Source organism: Fragaria vesca, linkage group LG7 (genome assembly GCF_000184155.1).
Source record: "Fragaria vesca subsp. vesca linkage group LG7, FraVesHawaii_1.0, whole genome shotgun sequence".
Lineage (NCBI taxonomy): Eukaryota > Viridiplantae > Streptophyta > Magnoliopsida > Rosales > Rosaceae > Fragaria > Fragaria vesca.
The window spans coordinates 19,528,286-19,545,231 of record NC_020497.1 but is presented as its reverse complement, the minus strand read 5'-3'; the positions used below and the strand labels follow the sequence as shown (position 1 = coordinate 19,545,231).

At 37.0% G+C, this 16,946-nt stretch overlaps 2 protein-coding genes across 2 annotated transcripts; both read right to left on the bottom strand.

Annotated features, from left to right (window-relative positions):
- Positions 1–2,694: 2,694 nt before the first annotated feature.
- LOC101295082 (ethylene-responsive transcription factor 5-like) lies at positions 2,695–4,044 on the bottom strand. The gene has a single exon (XM_004307731.1). It carries the CDS (start codon positions 3,749–3,751, stop codon positions 2,879–2,881), a length of 873 nt encoding a protein of 290 aa, XP_004307779.1. The 5' UTR covers positions 3,752–4,044; the 3' UTR covers positions 2,695–2,878.
- A 9,300-nt stretch (positions 4,045–13,344) lies between these two features.
- On the bottom strand, positions 13,345–14,458 carry LOC101294798 (ethylene-responsive transcription factor 2-like). The gene has a single exon (XM_004307730.1). The coding sequence runs from the start codon at positions 14,383–14,385 to the stop codon at positions 13,558–13,560; it is 828 nt and encodes a 275-aa protein (XP_004307778.1). The 5' UTR covers positions 14,386–14,458; the 3' UTR covers positions 13,345–13,557.
- Positions 14,459–16,946: the final 2,488 nt, after the last annotated feature.

Below are 16,946 nucleotides of genomic sequence, written 5' to 3'. Positions count from 1 at the left end.
AGTATTGAGCTACGGGCCCTCGTCTGCAACCAACTCATAATGTGTATGGAAGAGGGATATCGTTGTCCATGTGATGAATGAGATCAATTGTGAAGCTCGGCTCTTTGTCTAGATACAGAGGTGAAAGGCTGTGAGGGAGGCTTCACTATCATCAACTTGAAAATAAAATGACAAGACAGAGCATAACATAGTATATCTCATTAAATGATCCCATTAACAGAGATCAACAACTGGATTTCTAGATAACCTAACCTGATCATGTTAAATCTTAGATATTTGGAACACCAGCTGGTTTGTGACTCACGTAAAACTGAAGTCATACAATAGAAATAGGATACAACTTGGAGTTTGGTGGCAATATCGCCACCTGATGGGTGATCCCCATTCATTTGACCGTCAGCTAGACCAATTCTCACTCAGTCCACCAGTGACCAAACTAACGTTTCCATCAATATCTTGCCACCCAATTAATGTACTTCAAGAATGTTTCCACCGGAAAAAATTGTGACCTAACAGACCATCCACCCTTTTTCTTTCGAATTCCTTCGCAAATTATCACAAAGGATATTACCAAAAGTTGCTATTCGACCAAAAAAAAGAAAAAAAGTTGCTACTTGCTAGATAAACCCAAAACACCGGAGAGTAGAGAGCCATTTTCGATTTCTCTTCTCTAGCTTACTAGTAAAGGTTAGTCACCACCTTTCATTGAAGGCGTTTAAATGATGGCCCCTCCCTCCCTCCAACAAGTACAACATCAAGCTCACATCTCTTTCTACGTTCATTATTGTACCTTGCCAAAAACACTTCCCACTTGAGTCGGCACAGACAATACACCAAATGAACTCTTGTCTATCCCAAATGCACGCATGTTGAACTTCGTTGGCTTAATTAGTGTTTGGTATCTTGTCAGGTTTCACGTTTTTATGCATTGTATTGTATTGTGTTGAACATATACAGTAGAATCTTGATAATTTACTTTTCGGATCATCTGTCGTAATTTGTATTAGTAAACTAATGTTCATGTTCATGGGAATCTAATGGAGGCTATCGAAGACATGCTTCATGCTTAATCATTTTTTTTTTTTATTGGAAAGACATGCTTCATCAGTTGTGGAGCCTAATTTATATATGAATGAACATAATTAACATTGAGGTCATGGGTCATGCTTCATCAGTCGGTGAGTCGGTGAGCTGTGGCTTGGTTAGTTAAGGTGTTTAACTGACAACTTTGAAGTCATAAGCAAGGATTAAAATCTCTACGATATATCCGATATATCCTCCGATATCTCCCTTTTTTGAAGGACCGATATATCTTTAGGGGTCAATATCTTATCTTCCACCGTATCTACGATATTTCCCCGATATTTAGGAAATATCCTTAAATATCACCGATATTTAGGAAATATCTCCGACATTTATGATATTTTCGATATATCACTGACATATTAAAAAAATATCTGTAAAAAATTGAAATGTTATCCGGAAGAGAAGTAACTAATTCCCTCGAGGTATATCCCAATAACAAGTGGTGGTCTCGACTTGAAACTGTAACTGTCAATGGAATCAACGTACAAAGGGTATTATCTGAAGAAGTTGTTGGAAACCCAGAAGATAATTTAGACAGTGATGATGCATGGGGCGGCATAACAACTCCGGATAGTTCAGATGATGATGAAGATGGTGGAAGCGGAAAAGGTGGTGGAAATACTGGCACCGGGTTTGTATATGGACAATCTTCTACAGTTGGTGGATTGAACAATTTTTCATCTGAAGAAAATTACGATCATGCCTCTCATGATTATGGCTATAGAAGTACTAGGTATGGAGCGCAAGAGGATACCATGTATGGGAGGAGGACTAGAGGTCCAAATGATGATCAAGATGTTGCTTCAATTGCGCTAAGTTTTGATTCTATCAGTTTAGGTAGTGGGACTGGAACCTCAAATGAATCCCAAGAAGGCAACAATCAATATGGCTATAATGTTTATGGCTATAATCAATGTGCGGAAGTCAGTGATCAGTCATCCAGTTTCCATCATCCTTACTATCCACTTATAGGGGAAACAATCGGCAGCTCCAAAAACATATATGATTATCATATTCAACACTACAATTTGTACTATATAAGTCATATGTCTTGGTCTGATTATTGTACTTTTGTGGATCAGCGTGTGTCTTATGACTCTTATCAACAACCTAGATTCTTATTCTGGATGTAGATGAAGTTGATATTTGTAATATTTATATATAAATCTAATAAATTAAATATTTCAGAAAAGAAAAATTTTCTTCCCAAAATACCGATATTTTTTTCCCGGGTTTCCCTGATATATTCTCGATATATCCGAAATCTCCATGTTTTAACAGACCGATATATCTACCGATACCGATATTTTAATCCTTGGTTATAAGTTCAATCTCATCATCACGTATATAAGATTCGTCAGTTATTAATAAAAAATAAAAATAAAAACATAATTAACATTATCATCCTAGCTAATCTTACAATATCCTGACATTAATTTGTACAGAACAACAGTAATGAATAGTTTTCTCCTGAATCCTGACATCAAGACAGTTGCAGGTTGCCCATACGCAAAGGTCACTTTGTATATTTTACTAGTAACTAAACGTTATGCTGAAGTATGAACACACTATTTATAATCGAAAGGACACAAAACAAAAGGCTTAAAGAAGTGAGAATGTGAGATGATGAAAATAAGAAGCCATTTCATTATATAATAAACGAATTAACAAATCCAAGAAGAGCACAATATGAATTCTTCAACCATATTGTGTAGTACAGAGAAAATTAAACTCATCGATCATCTATAAGATATTTACAGTAGCAAACTTCTTGTAGTTTCTGGTAAAGTAATCAATGAATCAGAAGCTGATTGTATCCGAAACAAGGGTGAGGAGATAGCGGTGACAAAGGAGGCACACTGAAAATGCCGTCAAGGTCTTTGCTATCCCAAATTGATGTCCAATTCGACGGCGTTAATGGACAGTTAACTGCTGCCGCTGCTGATGAAATGGATGAGCCAATCGGTGAGGTGCTGTTACCACTGCTTATGGTGTCTTCCTCCTTCTTGATCGCTTTGTTTCTCCCCACATCCTCACTGTTACTCTCGGCACTCTCAGACCGTCTCCTCTTCCGGCCAACTACGCTCGCCTGAAGAGGCTGAGCCGCTGCGAGGTTGCTGTTGATTTCAAGAGGAAAGTTGAGTATGGCTTTGCTTCCCCTCAGCTTGAACGCCGCGAGATCATAAGCCTTGGCAGCTTCTACGGCCGTGTCAAAGGTCCCGAGCCAAACCCGTGACCCCCTTTTGTTAGGATCACGGATTTCGGCCGCGTACTTGCCCCAGGGACGCCTCCTGACGCCCCTGTAATGGCGCGCCTCGTTCTCAGATGAACTCCGAGAAACTGTGACAGCTGCAGATGTTTCTGCCGGCGCCACAGCTGTAACTGTAGCCGTAACCGGCTTCGCAGGTATCGCTACGTTGATGGCAGGCTTGCGGTGACTGAGAGTAGAATTTTTCTTTGGGGAGTGAACAATCTGAGGCTTGGTTTCGAATTCGAATTCGGGTTCAGAAGGGAGCAAGTAGTCAGAGACTAAGCAATCATCAGCTTGTGGGGATTGATCGATGATGGAGGTGCAGTTGTTGAGGCTAGAGATGAAGCTCTCCATGGAGCTAAACTCACTGAGAAGGTGTTGGCTGATCATGTCTAGAGCAGAAGCTTGTTCCATTTTTAATGTTTGGAAGTCTTGGAAGGAATTTGAAGTTTGAAATTCAAAGCGAAGAGTAGTGGTTTGAGTGGAAAAGAAGAGTGTGAAGATGGTTATATATATGCGTAGGGGGAAGAAGAAGACAGGAAGGACTCAGGAGAAGCAAATTGGGGAAAGGTCTGGAGGTGTGGTTTCACATTGGGTTCGAGGATAGACATAGGAAGCATCGTAAGGGTAGAATATACAAAGCTGATAGTGGACGAGAGAGACTGTTTGGAATTGGATGGCCTTATTCTATTGTTGTTTTAAGCTTCACGTTTTGAATTAAGAGTTTCCAGGTAACTTCCAGCTAATGAAATGAATTGAATTAATCATATAAAGATTAGCTAAGCTCATAAGTCATACCAAATAGATAACAATCATAACCCACCTAAGCAAAAAGCTTAACAACCAAATTTTCTCTTAGCTAAATTATTACTTTACACTTTGCAAACCAATTTGATGGATTACTCTATGTGGTCCGATAATATGTCATATCTCTGGTTTATTTTCATCATGATTTTCTTCGTTAAGATTTTATGGGTATGTTCTTTATAACAGTAAAATTCTAAGTAATCGTTTTTATAGAACGTGGATAACTTCAACACCACTTTATTGGTTCCTTTCGATCTCCACCAGTATTTTCTTTTCTTCTTACACTGCTTTGGCACAAGAATGGTGATGAAAGGTTTTGTAGCCTCTTAGATAACTTGTCACTTTATGTCCGCTTCCCATCATTCATCGCCATCAACAAAAGCTTGACAAACAAATGAAATAATTGTTATGGAGTCAATTGACCGGATAGAAGAGTGCTTCTCATAATTAAACCAAAGTGCATGAAGTTAGTACATGTATGTCGTATTTGAACGTGAAGTCTAGTATATCTTCTACATGTCTTTCATAGTAACATACAAAATAGTTAACCACTACAAAATAGTCTAGTGGGTTTTGTCTAGTTTGGTGTGTTCTCCAATTTAGGTTTGAATTACGATACTGTTAAAAGTGACAAGAGAATGGGCTATAATGCTTTACTGGCTATCCGGACCTCCAACATATTAGTCTTTAGGTCAAAAAAATATTTAGGATACCGTGATCTTGAATATAAAAAAACATTCAAAATAGTTGAAACTTACATTGCGGTGGATCAGAGAGATGGGCAAACATTGCCTTAATTTAGAGTAAATAAAAATTTTCATGGATGAGGTCAATTCATGATTTAGGGAAATCAAAAACCGTTTGAGGCGTAGCTAGACTACCAACTTTTTGTCAAAATAAGAGGGTATTAAAAAATGTATTGAGGTTTTGGAACCTTGTCAAAGACTCAACCTCACTATATCATATATTGATCAAAGCAAAAGGCAATCAGATTATAAAATAGCTATGAGCTATGATTGTGTCCTAATTACTTTAGAACATGATTAACAAGTAATAACATAGCCCACGTGTTCGAATAAAGAAGTGTGTTTAAAACATGAACTTGTTTGAATTGTAAACACAGGTGCGATGTAATTGAAATTATTTAGATTTAAACGTGATAGAGGATAATATGATATTGAAGATTCAAGATTGTAGCTAAGCTTAATTAGATTGCCGTGGATTCAAAGAATGTTTAAGTTTCAACGATTGAAGACGAGCATGGTGAGTGACGACCGCAGTCCCCCACACGTGCCGTTGGTTGGACTAATGGACTTATCAATGACGATTACGACATGCTTTCACATTTTGATCTCAAGAAAAATTAGAAACATATCAAACACAACTATTTTTCTTTTCCTGAGACCAGAGTCTCGAAACATTCATGGAACTTAACTCAAATATCGGGTAATGGATATCGAAGGAGAATTTCTCTTTTCTCTCTCGCACATAAATTAGACCAAATATAAGAAGATTTCAAAACTGTATACCTAACTTTAAAACTTAAGTGACTCGTTATATGTATCTATTCTTAATACGTAATTTAAGTAGAAATGTTTTGTATTCCTCCTTCAGATTGTGCTATCCCGGATTTTTTCTTGACATCATTCAACTCCAACCTAGTAAACATTAACATAAAATTCCCAATTTCTATCGATCTATAACACTTCTATTCTCCTCCCAAAAATAATAATAATAATAATCTCTAACACTTCTCTTATACACTGTCCTTTATTCAATTATTAGCTATATGGTAGTCTCATATATTTCCTAACTTTTGAAAATGTTTCACTTTCTCAGTACGCATCACATTTGAATATTTGTGTTTGTTTGACATTCAAAGGGGAGAATTCAAATAAAAACCACGTGTGGATCAGCCTTGACGAAACTGTCTCTCAAATCAAACAGTCTGCAGAGAATTTCAAGCTCGAATTAAGCAAAGCAAATGATCATGGTCGACGAGCTTTCGTGCATATATCGACCTCATGCAAAGTTCTTTGTATGTGATAATCATTCATCGAATCCTAGCTTCCACTTGCAACTCGAAAAGTCCCATTCGATCAAGTTGCTTGTATCCTTATGGCTTATATAAATCAATCAATTTGTTGTCCCCATGGAGGCCCTAGCTAGCTAGCATGATACATATTGTCAAGTGTCAAGTGCTAACCAAGTGGTTCGGCATTTGGCTTATCCAACTGTTTTTCTGAAACTGTCGAATGTCGAATATAAAGACGAGACATTGAGCCTAAATTATAACTTGAAAAATATTTATAATAAACATGTAGTAAACTATGCACCAACTAGTAAATAATACTACTGTAATAATGCGTCTATTTGTTTTCACACAACGACTATATATATATAGCCCTTTTTTACTGCGGACGTCTGCCCTTCGGTGCAGATTTCCATTTTTACACCACTTTTTAATCGAATTTCCTCATCTCCACCATCTAGTATCTAAATAATATTGTGTATATCATCTCTGCAAAATTTCAGCCAATTTGATGATCGTTAAGGACCTCAAACTCGAGTTTTTCTGGTATGAACACAACCGGACAGAATTCAGTCCGTCTATTTGTTTTTCGAGTTTGAGGGTCTTAACGATTACCAAATTAGTTGAAATTTTGCAGATATGATCTACACAATATTATCTAGATACTAGACAGTGGAGATGAGAAAATTCGATCGAAAAGTTGTGCAAAAATGGAAATCCGCACCAAAGTTTTGGTGCGGACGTCCGCACCTGAGAATTCTTGTATATATATATATATATATATATATATATATATATATATATCCAACTGCTTTAATTTTTGGCCTATGATGTTTTTGGATTTTTGCTTCAATTTGAGTTGTGGCTCAGTTGGACCGCAACCATTTGTATAATTTAGTTTATAGATAAGGACATGGTCCTTTAATAATCGCCCTAACTAATTTGTTATGTGTTTACATTTTAATTTCGACATGCATTATTTTGGTGATAGCGATTGAGCCGACATGTAGAAACAATGGTTCTTTGATCTTTGCTTTTAGAACACAATGACAAACTTGCCATTTTCTAGCTTTAGGTTTTATTTAGTCAAGATTAAATGTTTGATTAGTGGAAGTAGTATGTGATTAATCAGCTGTTTACTCATGAGATTATTGAACTTAGATTCTCTCCCACCAACCTTATGCTAAATAGGATCAACAAAAGCGGTAAAGTTAAACTATATATATGTTAGCTAATTCGTGTATTCAAATGAAGTATACAATACCCTCCAAAAAAAAATTAGATCTTATATAAATTCATAAATTTAGTAATTGTCTCATACACCCGTGACTCTTAATTTGTGTATTCAAACCCAACTAGGCCGATTTGACTCTTAATTAGTATTGAGAAGAATTATGTCAAACTTGCTTAGTGAATTATATGCATTTCGCCTTATACGACATGCAGCTTATAGAACAGAGTCTACCTCTTAGAGGTTTTGACATAAGAAGATATATACCTAGTGAGGCACTAGGGCAGAAAGAATAATATCGCCACATATGGTAAGATGTAAGTGATAAGGTTGGATGTAAGTGATACCTAATAATCATGTGTCTCAAATAACATTGCTATTCTAATAATAGTAAGTAGTAATTAGTAATATTTGAACAACGACGTAGTAATATTCCCTCAATTAGGCAGAGAATCGAAGTCTAATCACTTCATAAAAATGTTATTGAAATGACTAAAATCCCTTTAATATAAAGTCACGTTGAAGTATAGAGCATGGATATTTTCTTATTGTAAGACTAAACCAACCAGTGGACTTTGATTAGGCCAATTATCATTTGCTGATTCATCTATCTTTGTTAAATAGTAGTATACATAAGAATAACACAACACCGATACAGAAGAAATATCAGTCTATTATAAAGTGGAGGAATGAGAAGTTCATACGTGCATTTGATGATTTGAAAAGGAATCAGAGAGAAAGGAAAATGTGTATGAGACAAACGTCACAGCTAGCTTAGACCTAGCTTAAGAGAAGCATGATTGAAATTGGTAACGATCGAATTGATCGAATTGAATATATATGAAGCTTTGACAAGCATATGTTCATGCATGCCTTGCACTTTTGCACTAGTATTATAGAGGTTAGCCGACTTGAAGATCGACAGGTTTAATCTATTATAAGAACAAAAGCCACTTTAAATTATCAGCTGCCATAATTTCACGTTGAAAAATTTACCCCCTATAGCTAATATTTTCCTACGTCGTCCAAACAGAAATCTTCATCAAGAGGGTAAGTTGCGTACGTACTCGTACAAAGAAAACTGGGTCATCTGTAGCTAGGTAGCTAGCTTGGCCATGACTCGGCTGTCTCTTAAGAGTTTCAGAGCTCGTACTGCAAATAGTTTCAGAGTTCGTACTGCAAATAATTGCAGAGTTTTCATAGCCGACCATGACTCATCGTCGATGATAATAAAGGTGACGGGCCGACGAGTTCTCTTAGTCTTTTACTGTCTCTATATATGTGATGAGTGACGACACAGAGCTCTGCATGGCCTTCGTCTCCATCTCCTTTTGAAATGAGAACACAATCAATGGACGGTGTTTACATGTGGTAGAGTTTCACATTGTGCTAGCTGCCTAGCTCTATATGAAACACAGTTCCAGTCAACAACAATGAAAATCTGTAGCTGTAGCCATAAACAGTTCCAATTGTGAGAGCATGAGAAGAGGAATTGTGGCATGCAGCTGATGTTTGTATGCGTTTACTTTGTTGGGTACGTACGTATGGAGAAATATCGATATTTTAAATTAGTAAGAGATGAGGAACAAGAGAAATATGGGAGCTAGGGTTCTAGGGTTGGGTTAAAAGCACACACTTCATTCATTGATTAAATGAGAATACCAAGTTTTTCTTCTGTTTTACAGTAAACTGGTAGAGGAATCGAAATGAACAACAAAAAGTACATAATATCCTTTGAAAGTTGAAACATATCATTATATTATATACAAACCTCCGTTTTTCATAAAATGGTTTATGTATCAACGAATATACTCATGTAACCACCTAGTGTGATAAATTAAAATAGTTGAACTGTTTAGTACTAAACCTTTATGTCTAGAGTTCAAGTTTCGACTCCACCAATTTGTGGTCAGTAGGTCGGCTGCATCTTACATAGGGAGATTAATTAGTTTGCTGACTTTGCTTAGATAGTTTCGTGAATTTCGGTGCACATAATACTTATTAACTAGATGTATTATGTACTAACATGTTAAAGTAACTAAAATGGTTTGTTATCTCACCCTTAATATAAAAAAACAAATATATTCATCAATTTATATAAATCGCAACACCGTTCAAATATGATCATATCAACCAAAACACGATTTAAAATTATAAAGAGGATGAGAACGATCATAACACTTCGAGACAAAATGCATTCAATATGTGGTTGGGTACTTGATTAACAAGAGTATTTTTGAGTGAGACAAATTCTGAGTGTGATTGGGTGGAGGGGGTCCAAATTCGCTTGTAACTTAGCTACCTTGCTGACTCTCAAACTTTGCGGTTGCTGCTTTACTACTACTGCTTCGTCTAAGTTCAAACATGGATGCAAACTCCCTGATGAATCTGTAGTCAAACTCCCTGTCATGATTGTCATCGATGACGACGAACTGTGCCCAGGTTGGAACATACATTTGACTAAATTTTAAATATAAATCGAGTAAACCTGACCAAGCTAATTAGCTGCGTTGCTCTATCAATTTCAAGACTTTCATGCATGATATGGAACACACTAGCTCGAACTCACGTACCACATGAATTTAGAATCAGATGTAGCTCTCATTTCAATTAACCTACAATTTTTTAGTCTGTTTTTACTAAGCGTCTTCAACCTTCCTTGCATCAGTTCCATGGATGATGGATCTTTATATAATTGGTGTTTACATGGAACGAACCTCATACAAAAGACCTGAAAAGTACTCTGATCAAAAAATTATTCAAATCTTCTGTAAACGCATTTGTCCTCTACGGTGAAAGAAACAAAAATGTATCACTGTTGATGAATGGGACAAAAAGATATCAGTTAGACCTGCAAAATCTCTGATTAGTTTAATTATTTTCAATTTGATTTTGTGAGTTTATCAAATCGTAAGAATCACTCTTATAAAAGATCGAGCAGCCCAATCAACATCATAATAATATAAGTCGTATGTACAAACTCAATCGGTTTGACAGCTATATATATATATATATATATATATATATATATAAAACATGCATCAAGCTGTGAACCGTTTAATCATTTAATAATTTCAGAAAAGTTCAAACTGAATAAGTTAGCTTAAGAATAATTAAACATTAAAATGTCAACTAAATATTGATTACTTAACAGTTTTGATTATTGAATTACTTGCTATATAGCTTAACACGTATGTTAAGTCGATGCCAATGAATATTTTTACTTTGCAATAAAGAAAGAAGACATTATAACTGGGGATAATTATTCAAGAAGACTATAGTTTGTAAACAACATGCACAACTCATCTAGCCTAAGGTAGGGTAGTATTGTAGAGACGGTACTCACTCTACTCGAGTGGCGATCGATCTGAGGCAAATCGACAAAAAGGTCCATGGAGGAAAATCTACGGGGTCTGGCTAGCTTATAACCAGTAAGCATTTAGAGATTTAGAGAGAGAGAGAGTTGGCGCTCTTTCCGTCCACCGTTTAAGAAAGAAACAAGATTCAACGCAGCAACACAACAGCTTGCATCTCATATGACAATGTATAACTTGTAACCTTTCAATTCTAAGGACCGACCTCTAGCTATGTCCTCTACGTGGTACTAAAATTTTAACAAGAAAACGGACATGCATGGTAATTGACGTATTGCTGTTGGTGTATATATGTATTTTCAAAGTTTGAAGGTTGAAACACAACAAGAAAACGATATGTAAGAGATCAAGTCACATATTGACCGGCCTGAGTAGTAGCAGGTAATGTAATACAGTCTTTAGATCATGATTTTCTCCAAGTTGGAAAAAATGGATGATCGGAATGGATCGAGTGTGGTAGGGCTAATGTTATGTATTAGAGGTCACTCTCTTTGCTTCCCGCAGACTCATCTGTGTCCCATATATAGGGCCATATATACGTACATATCGCATTATATGCAGCAGGTACATTCATCCGCAGAAGATGCTTTTTATCATTTCAAACCCCACGAGCTTAAATTATAGAACAGACCGATCAACAAATAATGAAAGACCTCACTACAGATCAAAGACCGTTGTTTATTTTGGACTACCCTAGCTCTTGGCTACTAAATTGGTTTGTTACTTCACAAACTCTTAAATTGAACATACGTAAAGTTTTTTGCAACTGAGTTTTGAAAGTTTACGCATTCTTAATGCATAAATTATTGATAATCAAGCTCTGAGTTTTGAATAAAGAGTATGTGCGGCTGCCTCAAATTTTAATTAAGCTAGAGTATAGTAGAGTTTAAAGTAGTTAGTGAGGCGTGGAAACATATATTAAGCTCGATCCCTAATTAGATACTGTAGATCTTAATTGGAATGGATTCAGAGGACTTAATCAGAGATTATTGGGAAATAAGATCTCAAACAAGACAGAAGTGAATCATTTGATGACGGCCGGAATATAATAGCTAGAATGAAACACACATGTAATAATTGATTAGTGCTAAACTGAACTCTCGTCTCTTAATTAGCATTATTATTGCAAGTGAATTAAGAAATAACTAGCACTCTTTTTATTAAATATCCCAGAAATTAAAAAACGCAACCAAACTTGAGCGGCCCGGTATATAGAGTTTGTGTTTAAATAAGTAGCGGTGTTAGAAGGAGAATCTTAGGCGGTTGATGTTGTCTTTTTTTCTCATTTGTGACAACATGGATGCAAAATATACGAATTTCACACTAGTATTATGCCATTATGCGATTTCGAAACAGTCCAATTTGTAACGAATTTGTCAAACAAGTGTCTGTGCATCAATTACCATTCTACTCTGACATACAGAAATATTGATTGGCGAAGAATTAGAAGATAGCTATTGCTCAAAATATCCGAAAATATCTGCCATTGACACTTCCACCAATCGTATCACAGAATTTGCATCCAAATACGCTAACATCTTTCTTCTTTTTCTCATGTGCCATGTCACGTTATAAAGTAAAAACATGCATATCATAATTTTTTTTTTTTGAGAACGAAATGAACTTTTATTCATCAAGAAAACGAAATTACAAACTATAGGAATTATCGGTGGAAGACTCATAAGTCCCACTTGTTTTTCTACTACTAAAATTAGTTACGGATCTATCACTATTGATAACATTCATAAACTAATCGGGCCCAACCTCTAACCAGAAATAACTCCCATCTAATCGGGTTACTCTAGTTGCCAGATGCATATCATAATTACTCGTAACAAAATTCCTAATAATATGACTATTGCGGGCGGACCAAAACATACGTATATGCATAGCCACCGTAGCCATTAATCAATCTAATGAGGATCTATATACCATCCTTTTAAATTATTCAAAGAAAAAATAGATGTATGCTCGTCTTTACGATGCATGGTATAGCACAAAATGAATATAGTGGAGAGGCCACCAACCCTGACGGCGCCGGCCCAACGTGGGAGGCGGAGGAGACAAAAGAATCACAGATGAACATTTCAAATCCCGACTGATATTTTCTGTCCGGTTGGTGATCCATTCAAAACTGTACAACACAACTAGTAGTGATTCTCCGGTGCAGCTTGCTTAGTGGTAGGCCTTTGAGTTTTCATACCACTAATGTAAAGATTAACCTGGTGTTTTTCACTGCTGCTGACTCTTGTTCTTGGAACAGACCCATTTCCATTGTTAATGGAACATACTCTGTACGTGCATTGTTTCCTGTCATACCAGATGATATTAATTATGATTGATATGTACATGATACATCCAAATTTGCAATCAATGAGTGGCAAATTGTCCAATACAAAGTTTTATTTTCCCCTCCCATAGTTCCATCAAGCGAGTTTGATCACAAATATCGTTATCTTAAATCAATGTATTATGGACCATTTTGATTGTTACGTTTTTAATTACTTGAATATAATTCTTATGTGAATTACTATCTATTTTAAGTGTAAAAGTATCGAGGTTTACCAACAAAGAAACATTGGCATATGCCCTTTTCTTTTGGCAAATTATACATTTTCGAATTTTGGGAATCAAGAAAATGAACAAATCACATCTTCTCGAGCACTTTATGTGATATGTATCATGATCAAACCCGTAGTAAATCTCAAACAGTAACAAACTCCCTGTCACATTAGCTCGGTGGTTATTAACTACAATTCTACGTACAAACATTTTCTCAGTTGACTAGTAAACCTGCATTACTATTATGTCTTGTATGATGCACATTTACTCTGGCATGGTCATCACCTCCCATATCAGGCGCCGGTGATGCCAAGCTAGCTTTGGTCCTCTTATTCAAGTTCGGCGTTCTTGTAGTCGTCGATGTAGGACTGTTTCCGGCTTCAGGGTCTTTACGCTTGCCGGTGACCCTAACAGGCGGCGGCTCATTCAGGCCAATCCGGTGTGGAAAATTGAGCAAAGCCTTGGCACCTCGCATCCGATAAGCGGCTCGGTCATAAGCCACTGCCGCTTCCTCGGATGTCTCATAGGTTCCAAGCCACACTCGAGCTCCGTTCTTCTTCGGGTCTCTAATCTCAGCGGCGAACTTGCCCCACGGCCTCTGCCTCACCCCTCTGTAATGCCTTCCTCTCGAAACGCTACTCGTACCACCGCCGAGTACTACGGCCTTATTCTGTACCTTTGGGGTAGGCACTTCCTCTTGTATCTGATCGTAGCTCGTCTGAGAGACTGTTGATGATGATTCAGTTTCCGGTGATGATAGTTCAGTTGGTGCGCTCATGTTAATGGAAACTTGATCATCTTGAGGCTGCAAAATTTGATGTAGCTCATCAAAGTAGTTACAGGCTGCTGGCTCAGGTTTGACGTCCTCCATGGAGGGGGTGGACCAATCGGAGCTGAAGGCGTTCCAGAGGGAGTTGTAGACGAGCATGTCCTCTGAGTCGTCGAACTTGAAGGGCAAGTCTCCCCACTGTTCCGTTAGAGGGTCGATGATTAGGTTTGGATGAAGATGAAAATGATCATCGAGATAGTTTAGCTCTGTCATCGTTAATTTTTTTTTTTTCTTCTATGACAAAGCAAGCTATGGGACTGTGGTTATGGAGAAAGAAAGAAGGAAAGAAAGAAAGAAGAGGAAGATGAAGGAGAAGTGAGTAGTTTGAAGAATTTTAGTGAAGGAGGGAATGACAGGTATATATAGGAAAAAAAAAAGTGAGGCGGTCAACAGGAAAAACGCAGATATTTTAATTGTATCTCTGAAAATTAGCTTTGGAAATTTGCGAGTGGCCAAACTGAACGGAGGAAGGTGGTGGCTACGTGGTGGCTCTGACGTCATTGGCAATCGTTTGGATGAGAGCAACCCTAGGTAAGTAGGCCATTTTCTTTTGTCGACAATTTTCCAGTGGAATTTCCAGGCGTGTGAAAACAGAAAGAGTTATGTGGCAGGTGCAATTAAAAGCATTCAAGTTTTGGTCCAGCTACGAAACCGACCCGAGTCTCACACCGACCCGAGTTACACACGTATTAATAGCTAGGGTTTTACGTGTTACGTTTTGGATAATCTGAAAACTAGTTTCCGGCCAGCGGTTCCAACTTCAACGATGCCTTTCTTTTCTGCAACTACCTCCTTTCTTGGGTTTCCTACGTTCAGATTATGTTCACCGGAAAGTGCGATATGGCATGAGTCATACGATGACTAGCTAATGAACAATAAACTTTTCATTGTGTGTTGTATATTGGCGGGGTTGACAACTTTGGTCCGCAGCTTATTCAGTGCAATATGTATAGACGATAACAGGGACAAAAATTGGGGGTTTAATATTCAAGGGGTTGGTGAGTAGAGAAATCCGGGACAGAAAAAAATAACGCTTATTGTATTAAAACTCCACCATGGTATTTGGGTTATCTTATTCTTTTATTTACGTGTCACTCATATGTAAGAAATTTCAATTGTAATATATTGGAAATTTCGATTACTTGAATGGTACGTACTGGATGGAACTACAAATCCAATGTTAATTATATATATCATTTAAGCAAGCATGCGGATTATATATGGTCTTGTTTGTGATCAAACCAGTGATGTTAGGTGGATCGATGTCATTCATCTCTCCTATAATCCTATCGATTGTTTTGTACTAGTGACTTAATAGTTAATAGTAAATACCTATTATGATTTTGACGAATAAACCATTTTTAACTCCATATATGCATCGATTACGAAACTATCATTTGTTTAAGACTTTTTGCGTTAAAAGGAACTAACAAGAGAATTTCACTATTTTATCCTTGCGATAAAGTGGAAGACATGGGTGATGCACCAATCTTGATTGATCATTTCTGAATCTTCATGTCCCAATTGCAATTGGTTGCCCTGCCATATTCTTTTCCCTGTCCTTTTTATTCTCTACCTTGTTTGTGATTAGGAAAATAGGTGAACTAGAAGGAAAATTATGCTGTGCCGGAGGACATAGCATGCCTGCTGGAAACATAGGCAGAATTAACAACCAACCACCCCTGCTGAACCTCCCCCTCCTTAGTGATAGGCATGCTATACTGTTCGGTATAGCAGCCAAACCGGAACTAATAAGCATGCTATACCGTTTGGTATAGCAGCTAAACCCGAAATAGAGAAGCTTTTATTTATAGGGCCATGTTTTGGTATAGTATAGTTTGAATGTGAACATTCGAACAATAATGTAATTAACAAAACATAATACCGTATTAATATTTTGCATAGACCATCTCACTATCTTGATGCCGGTCGAACCGATGAGTACATATTTGTTGTTTTTAAGCACCATCCACTATACTACTAGGGGACCAGCATAGCCTATCTCACCATCACATAGAGCTTCAAAATTGAGCTTAAACTTTAAACTGACTCGGAAGATCAATGGCTAGGCCACATAGGCATCCATAGTTTTAGCTATTTTTTGTTCAAGATCACAACATGTTTCAATCTGACAATTGTAGGGAGAATAATCTTGAATGTGACAACAAATAAAAAGCTTTTGTCCGTTGAGTTTTGGGCTTCATTTACGACAAAATTTCCTGAGTCCATTACACAACAAACCCTCAGTTGTTTTTCCTCTTTGTTGCTTTCTTACTTCTTTTTCTTGCTATTATCATCTAAAATTCCAAACCCTTCCAAGTTGATAACTTGTCATTCATCAATCTTGGTTGCTATAGAACAAACAAACAATACCCGTCAAATTCATCAATCTTGTTTGATTATATCTGGCTCCAAATTTCAAACACTTGTTCTTAGTTAATTTAATTTGTCATCAATTAATACCTACAATAACCAGTCAACTAAACCACTCACTAATTGCTGTGCGCCTGTGCCATTAAATAACAGTCTACAATTGGGTTGCATGTCTTAATTAAGGAAATTATGACATAATTAACGACTTAAATAAGCTTCAGATGCCACAAATTTCTACGTTGGAAGACTTCGTACGCCTTGACGTGAAGGTCATTGGTCGCCCTAAGCCCAATGCAGATCTCCCAACTCAGAAAGTAATTAAAGAGATCATTCATGTGAATGGATCTGATGCTGATCCTGAAGAGATCCGGTTCCCACCTTTACAACCAAAAAAATAGGTT

Excerpts from the sequence above, each read along its gene's own strand:
- LOC101294798 (XM_004307730.1), bottom strand. The coding sequence starts at position 14,385 with ATGACAGAGCTAAACTATCTCGATGATCATTTTCATCTTCATCCAAAC.
- LOC101295082 (XM_004307731.1), bottom strand. The coding sequence starts at position 3,751 with ATGGAACAAGCTTCTGCTCTAGACATGATCAGCCAACACCTTCTCAGT.